The 17,020-nt window shown below is 42.6% G+C and overlaps 2 protein-coding genes across 4 annotated transcripts in view; both read left to right on the plus strand.

Annotated features, from left to right (window-relative positions):
* LUC7L2 (LUC7 like 2, pre-mRNA splicing factor) overlaps positions 1-17,020 on the plus strand; it is a 467,814-nt gene that overhangs the window by 333,234 nt on the left and 117,560 nt on the right. The gene's annotated exons all lie outside the window — the stretch shown is intronic.
* The window catches only part of TCF20 (transcription factor 20), an 80,814-nt gene that overhangs the window by 27,186 nt on the left and 36,608 nt on the right, over positions 1-17,020 (plus strand). The window contains exon 1 of one of the 3 annotated variants that reach the window (XM_075286319.1): positions 7,184-7,414. The exons of 1 other annotated variant lie outside the window; for it this stretch is intronic. In XM_075286319.1, the coding sequence (XP_075142420.1) occupies positions 7,299-7,414 (116 nt within the window). In that variant the 5' untranslated portion in view covers positions 7,184-7,298. Of the gene's footprint in view, positions 1-7,183; positions 7,415-17,020 lie in introns of those variants that run through there. One more of the 3 variants, XM_075286321.1, reaches the window with a different exon arrangement.

The raw sequence follows: 17,020 nt of genomic DNA on the forward strand, positions 1-17,020 counted from the left end.
TGAGTTTGAGCAGGTTTTAGCCTCTTATGATCAGAAGGTGGGCTTTTTTTATCATTAAACACAAAAAAACAAAACAAAAAAACCCGTAAAACATCTTTGTTACTTTTGTGCTTGAAATGTCATTTTATTGTATCTCGTAAGAAATGAGATGCTATTCATTATTGCATGTGACTGTGGGTTTTTGTGCCTCATTTTTTTCCCCCCAAATATTTCTAGTTCTATAAAGGTGTAAATGCTTTACTGTTCCCGTACAATTTCACTGCGAACTGAGGCTGCGGCCTTGTTGTTTCTATGGTAACCTGGATTGAAATAGCTCAGATATAATAAGGAGCTTTAGAGCCTGCAGGAGGAAATGCCACCCGTGACGATGGTTTGAATCACATGTCTGTTCAATCTCAAATCTTGATCATATTTGGATGGGTTTTTTTGTTTTGTGTGTGTTGCAGAATATGATTTTGTGTAAGCAAAAACCATTAACCATTTGTTACCTACAAATAGAAATCTAGAGATATTAAAATGCACTTTTCATAAATGAGAATAATAAAATATTGTTTCATTATTGGTGAAAATATTTCTCCTCGCTGGTGGCATCATTTACGTCAGAACTAAACAGTAACTATTGTAAATGAGAAAATCTGTCCCCATCACATCTCCTTTGAGGGATGGCATGTGGGTGTGCAAATCCTAAAAAAAAGATTTTTTTTTTTTTCAAACTTTCATGACTTGTATTCCAGTTTTTTTAGGCACAGCAGCTCCAATGTGTAATCAGAAAATGATCAAATTTCTCTCTGCTGATTTCAGTATAAAAATGACAGACCCCGGGGCTACACAGTGGCTCAGTGGTTAGCACTGCAGTCTTGCAGTGCTGGAGTCCTGGGTTCAAATCCTGCCAAACACAACATCTGCAAGGAGTTTGTATGTTCTCCCCTTGTTTCCATGGATTTCCTCCCATACTCCAAAAAGACATATTGACAGTGAAAAAATGTAGGCCCTATATGGGGCTCACAAAAAGCATACCCCGTTATAGTCTGTGGGGCCCACGGTTAACTGCTATTTTAGTGGACTGTCTCGGTCAATCGGGTCCTCCAAGGGAACCCGAGTGACGGAAAGCCCAGCGCAAGTGTGAACTTGGCCTCAGATACTAGGGGAGATATAGACAGCCTTATTAGTGTAACTAATGTTTAGTGATGCTCTAGCACAGGGGTCTCAAACTCGCGGGCCGCATGCGGCCCCCCCCCGGACAATTTTGTGCGGCCCGCACAAGCCTAGGGACGCCGGATCCGCGTTGAATACATTGCGAGATGATTACATCCACTAGTGGATATAATCATCTCGCAATGTATTCAACGCGGATCCGGCGTCCCTAGCGTGACTAGCCGCTACGTTCTGGCTAGTGGACATATAGGCGCAATGTGATGACGTCACATCATCACATCGCGCCTACAGGTCTATTAGTGAAACTGCAGAGCGCGGCGGGGGAGCGTTGGATGGTGAGTGTAAGTGTTTTTTTTTGTGTGTTAAAGAGGACCTTTCACCATTTTGCCCACAGGCAGTTCTATATACTGCCGGAAAGCTGACAGTGCGCTGAGTTCAGCGCACTGTCGGCTTTCCCAATGTGGGCCCAGTGTGAAGAGCTTACAGCCCGGTACCGTAGCTCTTCTATGGTCAGAAGGGCGTTTCTGACAGTTAGCCAGAGACGTCCTTCTTCACAGCACAGCCAATCGCGCTGTGCTGTGAGAGCCGGGAGGAACGCCCCCTTCCTCTGCTCGCAGTACTCGTACTCAAATCACCTTTCTTCCCCATACTGATGCTCGGTTTGAACTGCAGGAGATTGTCTTGACCATGTCTACATGCCGAAATGCACTGAGTTGCCGCCATGTGATTGGCTGATTAGAAATTAAGTGTTAACGAGCAGTTGAACAGGTGTACCTAATAAAGTGGCCGGTGAGTGTATGTAACTGGGGGAAAGGAGGAGGGGGGGCATATAGTTTACGGGTGACTGTAGGAGGATTATACAGTGTGGGGGAACATGAAAAATGAATGGGCGGAGTCAACATAAAAGTGGGTGGAGCTAAATTTGCCGCGGTGCGGCCCGCCGACTGGCTGGGATCTTGCTCTGCAGCCCACATGCTGAGTTGAGTTTGAGACCCCTGCTCTAGCAGAACATTACGAAAATAGCAGCCATAAAGATGGTTTTCTCTTTTGGACAATTTACAAAGTCTTCAGGTATCAGCTGCAATCTTTGAAGATATCTGCCAGTAAGAGTCAGTGCACACAAAGATTTTTGACGCTGAATCTGCCTCAAAATCAGCCTCCCAATAGAACTGTATTAGGGTGCATTCACACAGAGTAAAATGGCACTGATTTTGCCACAATAACTCAAAGAATCAGCGCTGAAAAAAAGAATCCCATTGACTTCAATGGGTTCCATTTTACGCACGTTGAAGTCAATGGGAGTCTCTTTTCAGCGCTGATTCTTTACTCGAGTTATTGTGGCAAAATCAGTGCCACAAAACTCTGTGTGAATTCACCCTTAGGGCCCCTTCACACGGTGTAAGGGTGCCGCTCATTTAGACATGTATACACGTGTCCGTGCGTGGCGCTTCAAAACAGAGCCCATTGATTTAATTGGGAATCACGCGTATATCGGCATATACGCGCGTTTCCCATTGAAATCAATGGGCTCTGTTTTGAAGCGCCGCGTGTCTAAATGAGCGGCGCGCTTACGCCGTGTGAAGGGGCCCTTAGGAGACTGGTTTTGAGGCGGATTCAGCATCAAAATCAGTGGCAAAAAACTCTGTGCACTGACCCTAAGACTGGGAATTTTTTTTTATTTTATATAAATTGCACATATTAATATACATTTCAGCTATAAACTAATGGCAATCAAGTTGAAGACCTTTGGGTTAGCGGTGTACTAAAAGTAGTCTATTACTAGGGTGAAGCATATTAAACCAGCAACACTGTTAGGGTCAGGCTCACCTGAATGTCACACCTTTTACCCTATGAAAAGGCGTGCCTCCATTACAAAAATATTCATTTATTTCAAAATATGCAAATGAGCAATGTGGAGCACCAAGGGCGGCTCCGTTGCTCTAAACTGCTGTACTCAACGCTGCTTTATGCTTAGTGACAGACTCTCTCTTTAAAAATGTGCTAATTAGTAACTGCGCTTGGAAAAGCTTGTAGTTATTGATTCACTGCTTGAGGACTAAGCTATTTTCCCTGGTTCATAAGAGGACACTTTTTTTTTTTTTTTTTTTTTTTTTTATTTTGAGGTCTATATAACTTTTTTTTTCCCCCAGGTTATTTAATCTTTGCTGCTTTTTTACACTGATACATAGAGCTTTATTTTTGCATTTTTTTTTTTTTTTTTTTTTTTTTTTTTTTAATTTTAATGTCTGAGAAAGTTATAAACCCAAAAGAAAGGGAAATGTGCCGCTTTTTTTTTTTTTTTTTTTAGTTTTTAATAGCAGAAAATAGCACTATTTTTTAAAATAGATTTCCTTCTCCATTACTGTCATTTTTATGTAGGTGACACATGTTGTGTTTCTGAGCGTGGGACTATAACCTGTGATATGGGCACGGTGGTTTTTACAGTAGATTACTCCTGTCACTGGGGCAGATACATTATCCTCAGTTAAAGGAAGAATGCAGTCTCCTCAGCAACACAGTAGCACTAGACTGAGCAGCTTGTATAGTTCTTTACCGGTGGATCACATGACCACCAGGCCTGAAGGAGCTGCATCATGGCAACTTCCATATCTTTATACACAGTGCTCATTGTATGCTAGGAAGGCAGGGATGGTTATAAACTGTCCCAGCCTTGTCTGTTATGTAGTTAATGGGCAGTCTGGAAGCAGTTAATTGGTCACTAACGTTTAGAACATGTAATTTCTGACCAAAATGCATTGCACTGTATTTACATTTTTTTTTTTATGGTTTTCTTCCTGAAAAACCTCTCTTCATAACATTAAATATATCGCTTCTATCTAATTTCAGTCCGTGTTACTAGGAAATATCGGCACTTGGTTACCTGCTAACTAAGACTAATTCACAGTGCTTGGCGGAAGGAGTGACTGGTTCCCCACACAGTGAAAAGAGGGGGAAGATGTTGGTTTTCTTCACCCCCTCCAAACATCTGGAGTTAGCTTTCTCTATATGCTATTTTAATAGCATTCTGTAAGTTATCACAGCATGTAAGAAGTCTACGATCTACTTGTATCTACTTCTGTCTGCTTGTGTTATTCCAGGTGAGACAAGAATCAGCTTTTACTTATTGTGCTCAGACCTGTTTTTCTGTGTGATAGATCATTTTAGCTGCATCATGCACTGCATTTGCAGTCCAGTGTCTCTGGATTTCCTAAATTATTTGCTTAGGCTTTTTTCAGCTCTTTGTTGGTTATTTTACAATTACTCTCTTGGCAGAATTACAACTGGTATAGTTGAATAGTGGAAGGAGGCAAGAATGCTCTTTGTTATACATTCAGACTGTTATATTTATCCCAATACACCCGCCCCACCCCACCCCGACCCCCACATATAGCGGTCACCAACTAAGAGGAAGATGAGACTCCACGGACTATTATACCCCCAACCCCCCCCCCCCCTACTTTACCGGCTTTGGCAATGCCAAATATCTATTCGGACGTGCCAATAAAGCTTTTTTGATTTGATTTGACATGCCCTCTGCCTTTGAGAGAAATGCAAAATGGGCTATACACATATTGGGGCTATTCGCAGCATAAAAACTTTTAGGACAACGTCTATGAAGGCATATACAGCCATAGAACAGATTTCCCACCAAGACTCTGAACATATTTCAACTTTTTATAAAAACTCCAGCAACCTATACAAAATCCCGAGTGAACCCCAGCCTAAGTGCTAAACTTCTCCAGGAGAAATTGAAGCATAACTAACTTTCAGACAACTTTTGATTTATTTTTATTTTTTTTTACACTATTTGTTTCATAAATAATTTTTGTATTATACTTTATTAACAAATTTTGGATCTTTTCTGTAAAATCTTGCATTTTATTCACCCTTCCCCTGGTATTGAGAGCTGTTTTTGCCTCTCACTAAATGTTACGGTATACAAGAGTATGGGGCTGTGTAATATGTAGAGAAAATGTGCGTAAGGGTCACTTCAAACAGTTATATCTCAGACATTATAAAATGTACAAAATGTATAAAACTTGCTTTTGATGTGGAGGAGATTCCATTCTTTCATATGACACTTCAGGATGCAGCTATCTAAATTATTTGCAGAAATTATTTGCACTGGTTGAAAACTGTCAGGATTAGGATATTTTGTACGCATTTGTATGATATATCTGATATAAAAGAAATCCAATCCCGACTGTGTTTTCAACTAGTGATATCGCTGGAAATAATTTAGATAGCTGCAGCCTTGGTGTCATATGAAAGAGAGTCTACTCTTTCATATGACACCAAGTCAGTACAAGTTTGTACATTTTATAGAGTTCAAGATATAACTGTTTGACACTTTTCACTCTGCAATAAGCGGAATAGGAGGAGGTGATGGTGGGGGGTCGGGGAGCAGCCCTGAACAGTCACACAATGTAGTTTGACCATAGCCTTAGGGCCAGTTCACACTGGGGCAAAGAGGCTGATAGCTGATTTCGCTTCACAATACAATAGTGGTCTATGTAGAGTGCTAGCTTTCTTCACGTGTTTTCCGCCTGAAGAAAGCAATAGAAGTGAACGGGAGGTTAAGAACACGCATTTTTTTTCGGAAAAAAAAAAGCGAGGCGTTTTTTTTTCGGCCCCATTCATTTTACGGAAGGGGAAAACAGCCTGGCGTTTTTTGAAGCGTTTTTTTTTTTTTTTTTTTTTTAAAAAAAAAGCTACAAAAAAGTGCGGCAAGGTCCAAAAAAAGCTTCCTAATTAGGAAGCGTTTTTTTCCGGTGCTAAAATAAGCCACACTTAATTTACGTGTGAACTAAGCCTTAGAAAATTGATCAACTTTTCATTGTATGATGATAGAAGGATTTGGCAGTCATCTTCCCAGTCATCTTCCCAGTCATAGCAGGTCTGACGGTGTTTTGCATTATTTAACAGAAGGTAAGCAAACAAATCTACCTGAAATTTTACGTGCATGAGCAGCACTGCTTTATTTACACGGCGACCTCAAGGGCCTGGTTCTCGTGATTTCAGGTGGTCCCCAGTGATGACACTTATCCAATAATGTGAATAAAGGATATATGTCTGGCTGGTTTTACATGGCACTTTTTTAGGTTAGACTAACTTTGGCTGCGACACCAGTTTTGTTGTGATACCATGTTTCTCTTGTACCACCTTCACCAACATGAGCGAATGTCACACTGTGACATAGAGGGTGCTATGACTGCCACTTTGATCTAAAAAGATTGAGCACCGCTGGATTCTTTATCAAATAGAAGTCACTGACTCCTCGGGGTTGTGATGTGACCATTTACTTATATTTATGTAGGAGTTGCAGGGTGTCACAGCGATCTAAGGTTTGTGCCTAGAGTCCGAGCTGAAGTCGCCTGTGGTTTAGCCCTTACTGAACTTCACTGCAGTAACACATTTCTACCAGAGGTTTTTCAATTTAATGGACCTCAGCAAATAGGAGATGACTGGTATAGTAACATGGGCTGCTCATTGCCTCAATTACAAACTGTACAGTAGTTCTATCGGAAAAAGCACAATGTAAACCTGGTCTTATTTTGTTGGTGAGCAGACTGCTTAAAGACTCATTAAATGAACAAACTTGTACCAGCCTTTCCCATGCCCTGTCCTGATCAGTAGTGTGGTACTTCCTGGCACCTTGGCTACGATCAGAGCCATCATGCTGTTTAGTAGGGCAGCAGTGGTCATACACCAATTGCTTGTAAAAAGAAATAAATAATTGGGGTTCTGAGAGACCTTCTACCCTGGATCACTGTGGTAATGGAGAGAGGAAAGAAGCAACTTCCTGCCAGCTCCTAGAGAATACAGAATGTATACACAGTGGATTGTGTGCCTGCCTGTGCATGACTTGTATTATGCACCGCTCTATAGAGTGGTTGCCAGGTCAGGACACTCCCTTCTTATATGCCAGTCATGTACTGTAATGTAGAGATGTCTTCAGCACAGGATTGCTCCGCCAGTAACAGGTAGGAAACTGCTGGAGACTGCTGGCTTATCAATATCACGCACAGCACTGGCTGCCTGTATTCTATCTCCAGGCTGCAGGTTATTGCATCCTACCTTGTTATACCAATAAAGCTAGGTGAAAAGAAAAAAGTGCGACTCTACAGAAGATACAGGAAGTGATGTCAGAGGATGGCCGTGATGTGTGTGCAACTGATGAGAAAGAGCTAGAGAGCAGAGGAGGACTCGCAGGTATTGCTGGAGAGGGCCAGCGACAATACGGACGGCTGCACTCATGGTACACTGAGGGACTGACAGGATGCGTGTTGTGGCGCCGCCGCTCTAGTCATCCAGTCACTGCGCCTGCCGGATACTCCGCTGCATTGTGCTGAGCAATACGTCGCTGCCAGCAGCTCTGTGCACTGCTCTACGCATCCATTTTTACTGACAACGTGACGCAAGGAGCGGGCAGCTTATAGTGTGTAATGAGATCTGAGCGCGGCAGGCTGTGGTGTGTGAGGCGCTGTACGTGCACGTCTGAGGTATCACAGGCCGGTGCTGCGCGCGGTGCTGATTAGACCGAGACGTTCTATACGTCTAGACCGCTCACGTAAACTGTCCTTCAGGAGGACACTGCTCGGGCATGAGTGCTAGCTGCAGGTCCCTTCCTTCAGAGGCTGACTCCAAATTGACAATAACCTGTGTGTGTTGTTTCAGAATTTGCTGCATTTTTGAGCCAAAGCCAGCAATGTTTTTGACTTAAAAAACAAAACAAAAAAAACCCACAGTAAAAGGAATTCCATTTTTTCTTTGCATTTTTCACCTGAGGAACCAAGTGTAAACCTGGCGGACCCCATTATAGGCTATGAGGTCTGCAGCTTTTCACTGGTAACCACTTTAAGTGGATTAGGTTTCAGTTTGGGAGGTCTCCATCCAGCATACACCTGCACCCGGATTCTGTCCCCCACTCCGCTTTAAAAAGGTGCAGAGAAAAGTCCTGCAATCAGGATGTTTCTCTCCACATTTTTCAGGCGGAAACCTGTTGGCCTCCATTATCGTCTATGGGGTCCGTGGACAACCGCTTTTTAAGTGGATTGGGTCTCTGTTTTTCGAGTCCTCAAGCGGACACGAAGGGTGAAAACCGACACAGGGTGTGAACCTAGCATAAAAAAAAATTCAGTTTTGGCACAACAGGTGGCCTTGGGGATATGTTCAGCATTAAGGGGATTCTACCATTAAAACACTTTTTTTCTGGTTGACATGTAGCAATAGCCTTAAGAAAGGCTATTCTTCTCCTACCTTTAGATGTCTTCTCCGTGCTGCCGTTCCGTAGAAATCGCGGTTTTCGTTGGTATGCAAATGAGTTCTCTCGCAGCACTGGGAGCGGGCACCAGCACTCAAACAGCACTGGGGGCGTCCTTAATGCTGCGAGAGAACTCTCCCGTGCCGCCTCCATCTTCTTTAGGAACGTCCTCTTCACGTGTCTTCTTCCGGCACAGGCGGTCAAACTTGTAGACCTCAGGCAGAGCCAACTGCGCATGCCCACCATCCACCAGAAAATGGCCCCCCACCCCGGACGGAATACAATTGCAAGCGCTGTGCTGTCAAAGTGCATGGACCCCGTAGACTATAATGGGGTCTGCTTGCCGCGCACTGCCCGCACAAATGTGTATGGGGTTCATTGAAAATAATGTGGCAGTGCGCTAGCCATGAAAAGCACAGCTAGCAAACTGACGAAGCACAGGTTTGTCTGCATTGAGCCTTACCATGACAATTTGTAGGGGGTGTCCATACACTGACTAGCACCATTGAATGCGGATAATCTGTGTGCATGGTAGAAACCCGATTCCGAAGGTTTAGCCTCATGCTAAATGTCAAAAATAGTTCTGTGAAAACATACTCTCAGGCTAAGGCCCTATTTTGTTGATACAGAGAAAAAAGTTTTTTTTTTTTCCCCATTAAGTGAATGGGATTTAATTCATCTCATCCACACATTAAAGGGGTTATCCAGTTTACAAAAATTATCGGTTTCATTGTGCAGCTTTTTCTTGGCTTTATTTCACTTGACTGTTATTTAAATGCAGTGAATCTGTGAACAAACTACATTTACCATGATTCATCGCTCTCTGTGTACACCTCCCTTCTCCACTCTCCCGTACACTGAAAGCACAGATACCGTATATACTCGAGTATTAGCCGACCCGAATATAAGCCGAGGCCCCTAATTTTACCACGGGAAAACTTATTGACTCGAGTATAAGCCAAGGGGGGAAATGCAGCAGCTACTGGAAAATATCAAAAATTAAAATGGTCGGAGTTTTTGGGTGCAGTAGTTGCTGGGGAAGTGGAGGGGGTGATTTGGTTGTCTGTCTGCCCCTTCCCTGAACTTGAGGACTGAGTTTTTTTCCCCCACTTGGTATTCAGCCGGGCTGAATATAGGGTATCCTATCTATATATTCAATAGACCGGGCACTTTCAGACACAGCGATACCTAATGTGTATGTGTTTCACAGTCATTTTCTACTTTTATATGTATTCTAGGGAAAGGAGTGATTTAGAACTTTTATTTACTTAATTTTTTTTTTTTTTTTTGGCATGACTCGAGTATAAGCCGAAGGGGGGCTTTTTCAGCATGAAAACTGTGCTGAAAAATTCGGCGTATATATGTATCGAGTCTATCATATCGTAGATCTACTGTGCACATGGAGATCTATGATAGACACAGGGAGCTGAAACCCTGCTGTGCATAGATCACTACTTAGATGATGAAGGACCTTGTAGTGTTGTCATCACAGGGACAAGCCAATCACAGAGCAGTATTGTCATCATCACAGGTCCTTTTTCAGAAGCAGGGAAGAGACAGTTGGAGCTAGTGAATTGAAAGCAGGAGGAGGGACTTGCATATAAGAACCACAGAGGTGGGCGTGAACAGAGGGGTGCACGGGAACGCCCACGGTGCACAGAAGTGCTCATTTACATATACGTTTAAAAGGTAATTCATTAAAACGATTAGCAGGACTTGAATAGCATTTTTAAAGGCTATTCAGGCATATGTTTATCTAAAACAGCGAAAATCCAATGATAGAGCCCCTTTAACATTTATACTCTATTTGCTGGGTCATTAAAAAAAAGTAATGTCACAAATGCTGGCAGAAAATCAAAAATGATTTGAAAATGTAGTTACTTTTGTAAAGGCTACAATTGTCATTATATTGTAATAGCCCCATACACATGCCTGTATATACAGACATAAACCTACCAAAAAAAAAAGAATTCTAGACGGCATCTGTGAACATAGTCCTTCTAGACGGGATCCTAGTTTAGACACCCTTCTTCTCATTGCTTTTATGTCTGTGATTTGTTAGGAGGGTTGGCAGTTTTTGAACTATAGTTGGATTTCCGTCTCCCAAATCCGCTTGAATGGGGTCTGTGAGTACCGTATTTTTCGGACTATAAGACGCACCTAGGTTTTAGAGGAGGAAAATAGGGGAAAAAAATTTTGAAGCAAAAAATGGTAAAATATTTAATATATGGGAGTTGTAGTTTTGCAACAGCTGCAAGGCCACATTGACAGGTGACCCTGCAGCTGTACGGGGATGCATAGAGTGTTTTTTTTTTTTTGCGGGGCCAGAAGTACTTTTTAGTTATACCATTTTGGGGAATATCTATTGCTTAGATCACCTTGTATTGAAAAAAAACCCGGTGGTTTATGATATATATATATATATATATATATATATATATATATATATATATATATATATATAATTTTTTTTTTTCTAGGGACAGGAGGTGATTTAGAACTTTTATTTATATTTTTAAAGCTTTTTTTTTTTTTTTTTTTTTTTTTTTTTTACTATTTTATTCCCCCCCGGGGGCTTGAACCTGCGGTCACTTGATTGCAAGTCCCATAGACGGCAATACAACTGTATTGCCGTCTATGGGACATTCTGTCTATTAGTATTATGGCTGGTCATAGAGACCAGCCGCAATACTAATACAGCAGTGACAGGCCAGGGAGCCTCATTAGGCTCCCGGCTGTCACCCGAACAGGTCGGCTCCTGCGATATCGCCGCGCAGGAGCCGGCCTGCAACTCTACAGGTACGGGGCCGGTGGGGACCGGCCCCGGGGGAGAAGGGGCCACCGATACTGACCCGGCATCCGCTGTACTAGAGAGGCGGATGCCGGGGAGGGATAGACGCCGGCACAGGTGCCGGGCCTGAGACATCGCTGCGCTCCTCTGCCATGCATGAAGCCAGCGGCGGGGGGACGGAGGAGCGGAATAGCATCGCCCCTGCTGGCTTCATGCAGGACAGAGGAGCACAGCGATGTCTCAGGCCCCGGCGTCTATCCCTTTCCGGCTTCCGCCTCTCTAGTACAGCGGGTGCCAGGCACCACATTCGGACTATAAGACGCACCCTTCTTTTCCCCCCAAATTTTGGGGAAAAAAAGTGCGTCTTATAGTCCGAAAAATACGGTAACTGCTTTTTAAGCGGATTAGCTTTCCATTTTCTGGCCCCCTAGCGAACCCATTGAACACTAATGTGAACCTAGCTTTACTGTTTGATCAACGTATAACAAAGTGTGAACAGACTGAGTATTTTTTTTTTTGTATTCATTATGTACCTAGTTCCCCAATATATAATTCAGGCATTGTCCTCTTATTTAATTATTTCTAAATTAGATTAAGATTTTGTTTGTTTTTTAGATAATGGCACTGCCTCTAGCAGGTAGATACAGTACAGTCTTTAGCTGTCGTGTGATTGATAGCAGAACAAACAGAGATATGAATCCAAGATGGTGTCTGGTAAGGAGAGGTGAGCAGAAGCTGGACTGCAGGGCTATGAGGGCAGTGTACATAAAAAAAAAAAAAAAAAAAGCCTGGAGAATGACAGACATTCAGGTGAGGGCTACAGGGATGGAAATTTTTTTTTTTTTTTTGGTGGACTTCTTTAACCCCTTAAGGACACAGCCCAAAAGTATGTTAAGGACCAGGCCTGTTTTTTCAAAATTGACATGTCACTTTAAATGGCAATAACTTTGAGACGCTTTAACTTACACAAGTGATTTTGAGAATGTTTTCTCGTAACACATTATACTTCATGTTAGTGGTAAACACTAATCAATATTTTTGTATTTACTTATTACAAAAATAGGAAATTTGATGGAAATTTGGAAAAAATTGCAATTTTCAAAATGTGAAATTCTCTGCTTTTCAGGCAGATAGTCATACCACCCAAATATAGTAATAAATATTATCTCCCATATCTCTGCTTTATATCGGCATCATCTTTTGATTGTATTTTAATTTATTTTGAACGTTACAAGGCTTACAAGTGCAACAGCGATTTTCCAGATTTACAAGAAATGTAACTGTTTGTTTTGTTTGTTTTACACACTTTATTTTTTTTTTTTTTAAGAAAAAACTTTTTTACATTTGTGCAGTAAGCACACTAGAACCTGCGATCAGAGAGGATCACTGGTTCTATACTAACTATAGACTTGCAATACATGTGTATTGCAGTCTATAGAGGAAGCTAGCTATGCAGATGCATAGACTAGCTCCCACTCGTCCTGGCATCCAAGGGGTTAACCCTCCCCCCATCGGAGCTCGCTCCGATGGGGGGAGGGATTAAGGAGCAGCGTGTAGCTGTAAATTACAGCTCACACAGACTCCTGATGCTGCCGGCACCATGCTTTATAGCCCGGCCAAACCCCTAGGGTGCCATGATCACTATGGATCATGGCACCTTAAGGGTTAAACAGCGGGGGTCGGTGCAATCACCGTCCCTGCTGCTACAGGGGAAGCCTGGCTGTCAGATACAGCCGGCCTCCCATGGAGATCGCACGGACTCTGCTTCTGAGCCCGTGCAATCTCAATCACGTACAGGTACGTGGGAATGCGGGAACTAACCACATTCCCTGACGTACAGGTACGTGATTTAGCGTTAAGGGGTTAATGTTAGCTTCCGTTCATTTTTTTTCTTCAAGGGTCCATTCACATGGAGGAAAATGGTGAGGAATTTGGTGTGGAATTTCAGCGCTGAAAAATAGCCTCCCATTGACTTCAATGGGTTCCTTTTTCTGCTGTCAGTAACCAGTAATAGTTAGATTCATGCTGCTGAGTTACTATTCTTGACCCTGGTGAGAGATTCAGTTTAAGATCTATAGCTCATAAAACAATGTAAAGAGAGCCCAAGCCGGGGCAGATCCTATTATGGATAACCAGGAAAGCCATCCAGTTTGGGTTTCTGCCTTTGCTATAAACATGCCTGCCACCTTCCTTAACTGTATCTCCAATTACAAAACAACTTTTCATAAATTAATAGTAAAAACTTAATATTTTTAATAAATGATCAGGGAAATCAGTTTTCTTCTCCACTTATTAACTGCTCTCCTCCCCCCTCCTTATCTTTACTGTGTCCCTATCCAGCCAACACACAGAACTCTGTGACATGTTGAGGGGAAGAGGAGGCTGTTAATTGATTATTGCCTCATATTGTGCACTGGTAGTCTGTTATCTGGAAATCTAGCAATGTTACCCTTCGTTCACATCTGCGTTTGGTAATCCGTTCGGGTAGTCCGCATGGGGACCCCCCGAATGGAATACCAAATGCAATTGCAAGCGCTGTGCAGTAAAAGCACCCTCACCCCATAGACTATAATGGGGTCCGTGTGCTTGCCGCGCGCTGCCTGCACGAATCATGCGGACAGGAAAGTAGATCGTGAATTACTTTTCTGTCCGCATGTTCTGTGCAGAGATCTGGCGGCAAGCCAGTCTATGGAGGATCTGTGTGCTTTTACTGCACAGACCTTGAAATTGTGTTTAGTATTCTGTTGGGGGGGTCCCCATGCGGACTCCCCCAGATGGAATACCAACACAGATGTGAACCAACCCTTAACAATTCTTGAGTGCAGCAGAGTGTAGAACTTGCAGTTAATTGAGTTAAATTCAGTTTTCTTGCATATTTCTGAAAATACCTCTTCTCTCTAAGGTTAAATTCACACCTGCATGTGAGTTACCTATCAGGGATTCCATCCCCCTTTCCGCTTGAAAAAACGCAAACCGAAAAGTCCTGCAAGCTTTTTAAGCAGGTTGGGCTTCTATTTTTCAGGTCCCCAAGCAGACCTGAAGAACGGAAACCGAAACAGGTGTGAACCTACCGTTTTATGTAAAAAGTAACTGCTTCATGAATGGAGGAGGAAGTCTCTTTCTTAAATAAGATTAACTGTATTATTCATGTATGAAGAGTGATTTTATAGTTGCAGGAACACTTTACATTTTTTCATGTATGACACAAAACTTGCATGATCATTTTTGCAGTCACCTGCTTTTCTATTTCTTTTTTCCATCTAAAATGTAAATCATTTAGTGGTTGCATTTTCAGTAGATATGCACATATTCTGAATTACTCAATCATTACCATATTCTAAAAAAAATTCAGCATATGTGCGTAGTTTCACAACAACCTTTGGTATTGACTTACTTATGATTTAACCCTTTTCTTGCCAAGGACGTAGCTCTACGTCCTCCCAGGGTGTCACTTGCCTAGCGGAGGACGTAGCTGCTATGTCCTTACTTCTAATGCCCAAATCTCTGGACTCGTTTGGACTATGAAGATAATTTTAGTTTCAATTTAAAGATTTAAAATGATACCAAGTGCTTCGTGTTAACTCTTACTGTGCCAAAGCGATTCACTGTTGAAAACGCTATTGGGGATTGAGATCTCATTGAAGATCTGAATTCCCGACAGTTTTTAACATCATTTCGCTTAAAATCTGTAAGGGCTATTATGAAGATCTTGGTATCATTTTAAAGATGAGATTCTCATCTTTAAAATTGATCTAACATTATCTTCATAGCCCAAAAGTGTCCTGAGATACAGGACTTTAAATTGTCCCCCCCCCCCTCCTGTCTCGCAAAGCATTAGTGAAACACGAAGGGGGGAGGAGGAGCAGCGTGCACAGAGAGACAGAGAAGCTTTTTCTCTGTCTCTGTGCACAACCTGTATGTGACCCCAGGAGGTGGGAAGAAGGGATTCCGTCCCTATTTCCCCCCCTCCTGTCAATCAGAGAGCATACTGTACTTTGCTCTTTGATTATCGCATACAGGTATAATATAATTTTCCCCTTAGCTTTACTAGTGGGGTATTCTTATTTTATACCCCCTGAACATAACCAGGAAGTTTATTGGCGCTGTGACCCAGACGTTTACCATTGTCCAAGTCGCAGCACCAAAAAAAAAAAGTCGCACCAAACACTTACACAACATATACCGTATTTTACGGACTATAAGGCGCACTGGACTATAAGCCGCATTGCCCATGAGCGCCTTATAGTCCGTCTCGGTTCATATATAAGGCGCACCGGACTATAAGCCGCAGTCCGGTGCGCATTATATCTTATTGAAAGTGGCGGCAGGCAGACTTTGCCAGCGGCCGCTTAACCCCCCGCGTGCCAGCCGCTTCTATTGGAAGCGCTCGGCAGGCGAGGAGGGGCTCTATCAGCAAAATCATGCTGATAGAGCCCAACCGTAAACGTTAGGTTAAACTACTACCCCCCCGTTCCGTCCTCCTCCGGCGCTCGCAAGCTGATAATGGCCAGGGCACATGCGCAGTAGAAGCATTATGCGCATGCGCCCCGGCCGTTATCAGCGAGCGCCGGAGGAGAAGGACGGAACATCGGAGGCAGAGGAGGCCTGAATGCCCGCCCGCCCGCCCTGCACCGTTGGGTAAGTTTCACGTTCTCTTTCAGGACGGCGGTGTCACAGCAGGGCTGCCGGACACTTCCTATTCATTTCTATGGGAGCCGACATGCGAGCGCTCCCCATAGAAATGAATGGACTGCTTTTTTCCATTCATTTCTATAGGGAGCGCTCGCATGCCGGCTCCCATAGAAATGAATAGGAAGTGTCCGGCAGCCCTGCTGTAACGCCGGCGTGTACGGCTGTGATACACGCCGGCGTTCGGTAGTGTGAATGCACTCTTACGGTGCCTTTTATGCATGTATGGAAGCGGCACGCAGTCTTTGCCGCCGCTTCCATCCATATATAAGCCGCACCGGACTATAAGCCGCACTTACGATTTCTGAGGAAATCGTAGGTTTTTATGTGCGGCTTATAGTCCGGAAAATACGGTACACAAAATCATGAATAAAGTTTACATTTCACTCAATCCCTGTCCTGTCTATACCTGAGCTTTCTACAGTAAAATACATCTCTAGTGATATCCGTTACACACTAAAATAATAGTAATAACGATTATCACTAAAGATGAATGTATAGGTTGCTAAAATTTTTATAGAGGGATGGAAAATAATATTTTTATATAAAGTCCTATTTAATTTGCATGCACAAAATGGGATGGCGCATTTCTGCTATTTTGGCGTTTTTTTAACACTCGCCTCTGTAAATATATACATGTGTGGTATGTATGAACTCCTCACATATTGCAGTTTTTTAGAAAGTACATCTTGTTTGCAGAAAGGGATTGCTTGAGTCACACTTTAGTGGCAAATTTTTATTTTTGAGCAATTTTTGCTAGCAATCTCTGTTTGCCGCAATGTTGCTTGAAGGTGGTTGTATATATGAAACATTAAGTTGTGTTTTTCTATATGGTATGCTGTGCAATCTCAAAAAAGTTAGATTTTGGTGTGAGTTTGCTAGGTGCAGTATAACTTTTTAACATATTAGTGAATAGCAGCAAAATCCTGCTTGTCTTCTGTATTAGTGTTTTTGGGAGTCCGAGCTCTTGTTGTAGTTGATGTTTTCGGTATATATACATTGTATACACCATAAACTATTATTTTAAATGTATTTTGTACATGAGTTTTAGGTGCAAATATGTGTTAGTGCATTTTTTCAAAAAATGTTTTGTTTGTCACATGGTTGCATGAAGGTGGATG

Source organism: Leptodactylus fuscus, chromosome 9 (genome assembly GCF_031893055.1).
Source record: "Leptodactylus fuscus isolate aLepFus1 chromosome 9, aLepFus1.hap2, whole genome shotgun sequence".
Lineage (NCBI taxonomy): Eukaryota > Metazoa > Chordata > Amphibia > Anura > Leptodactylidae > Leptodactylus > Leptodactylus fuscus.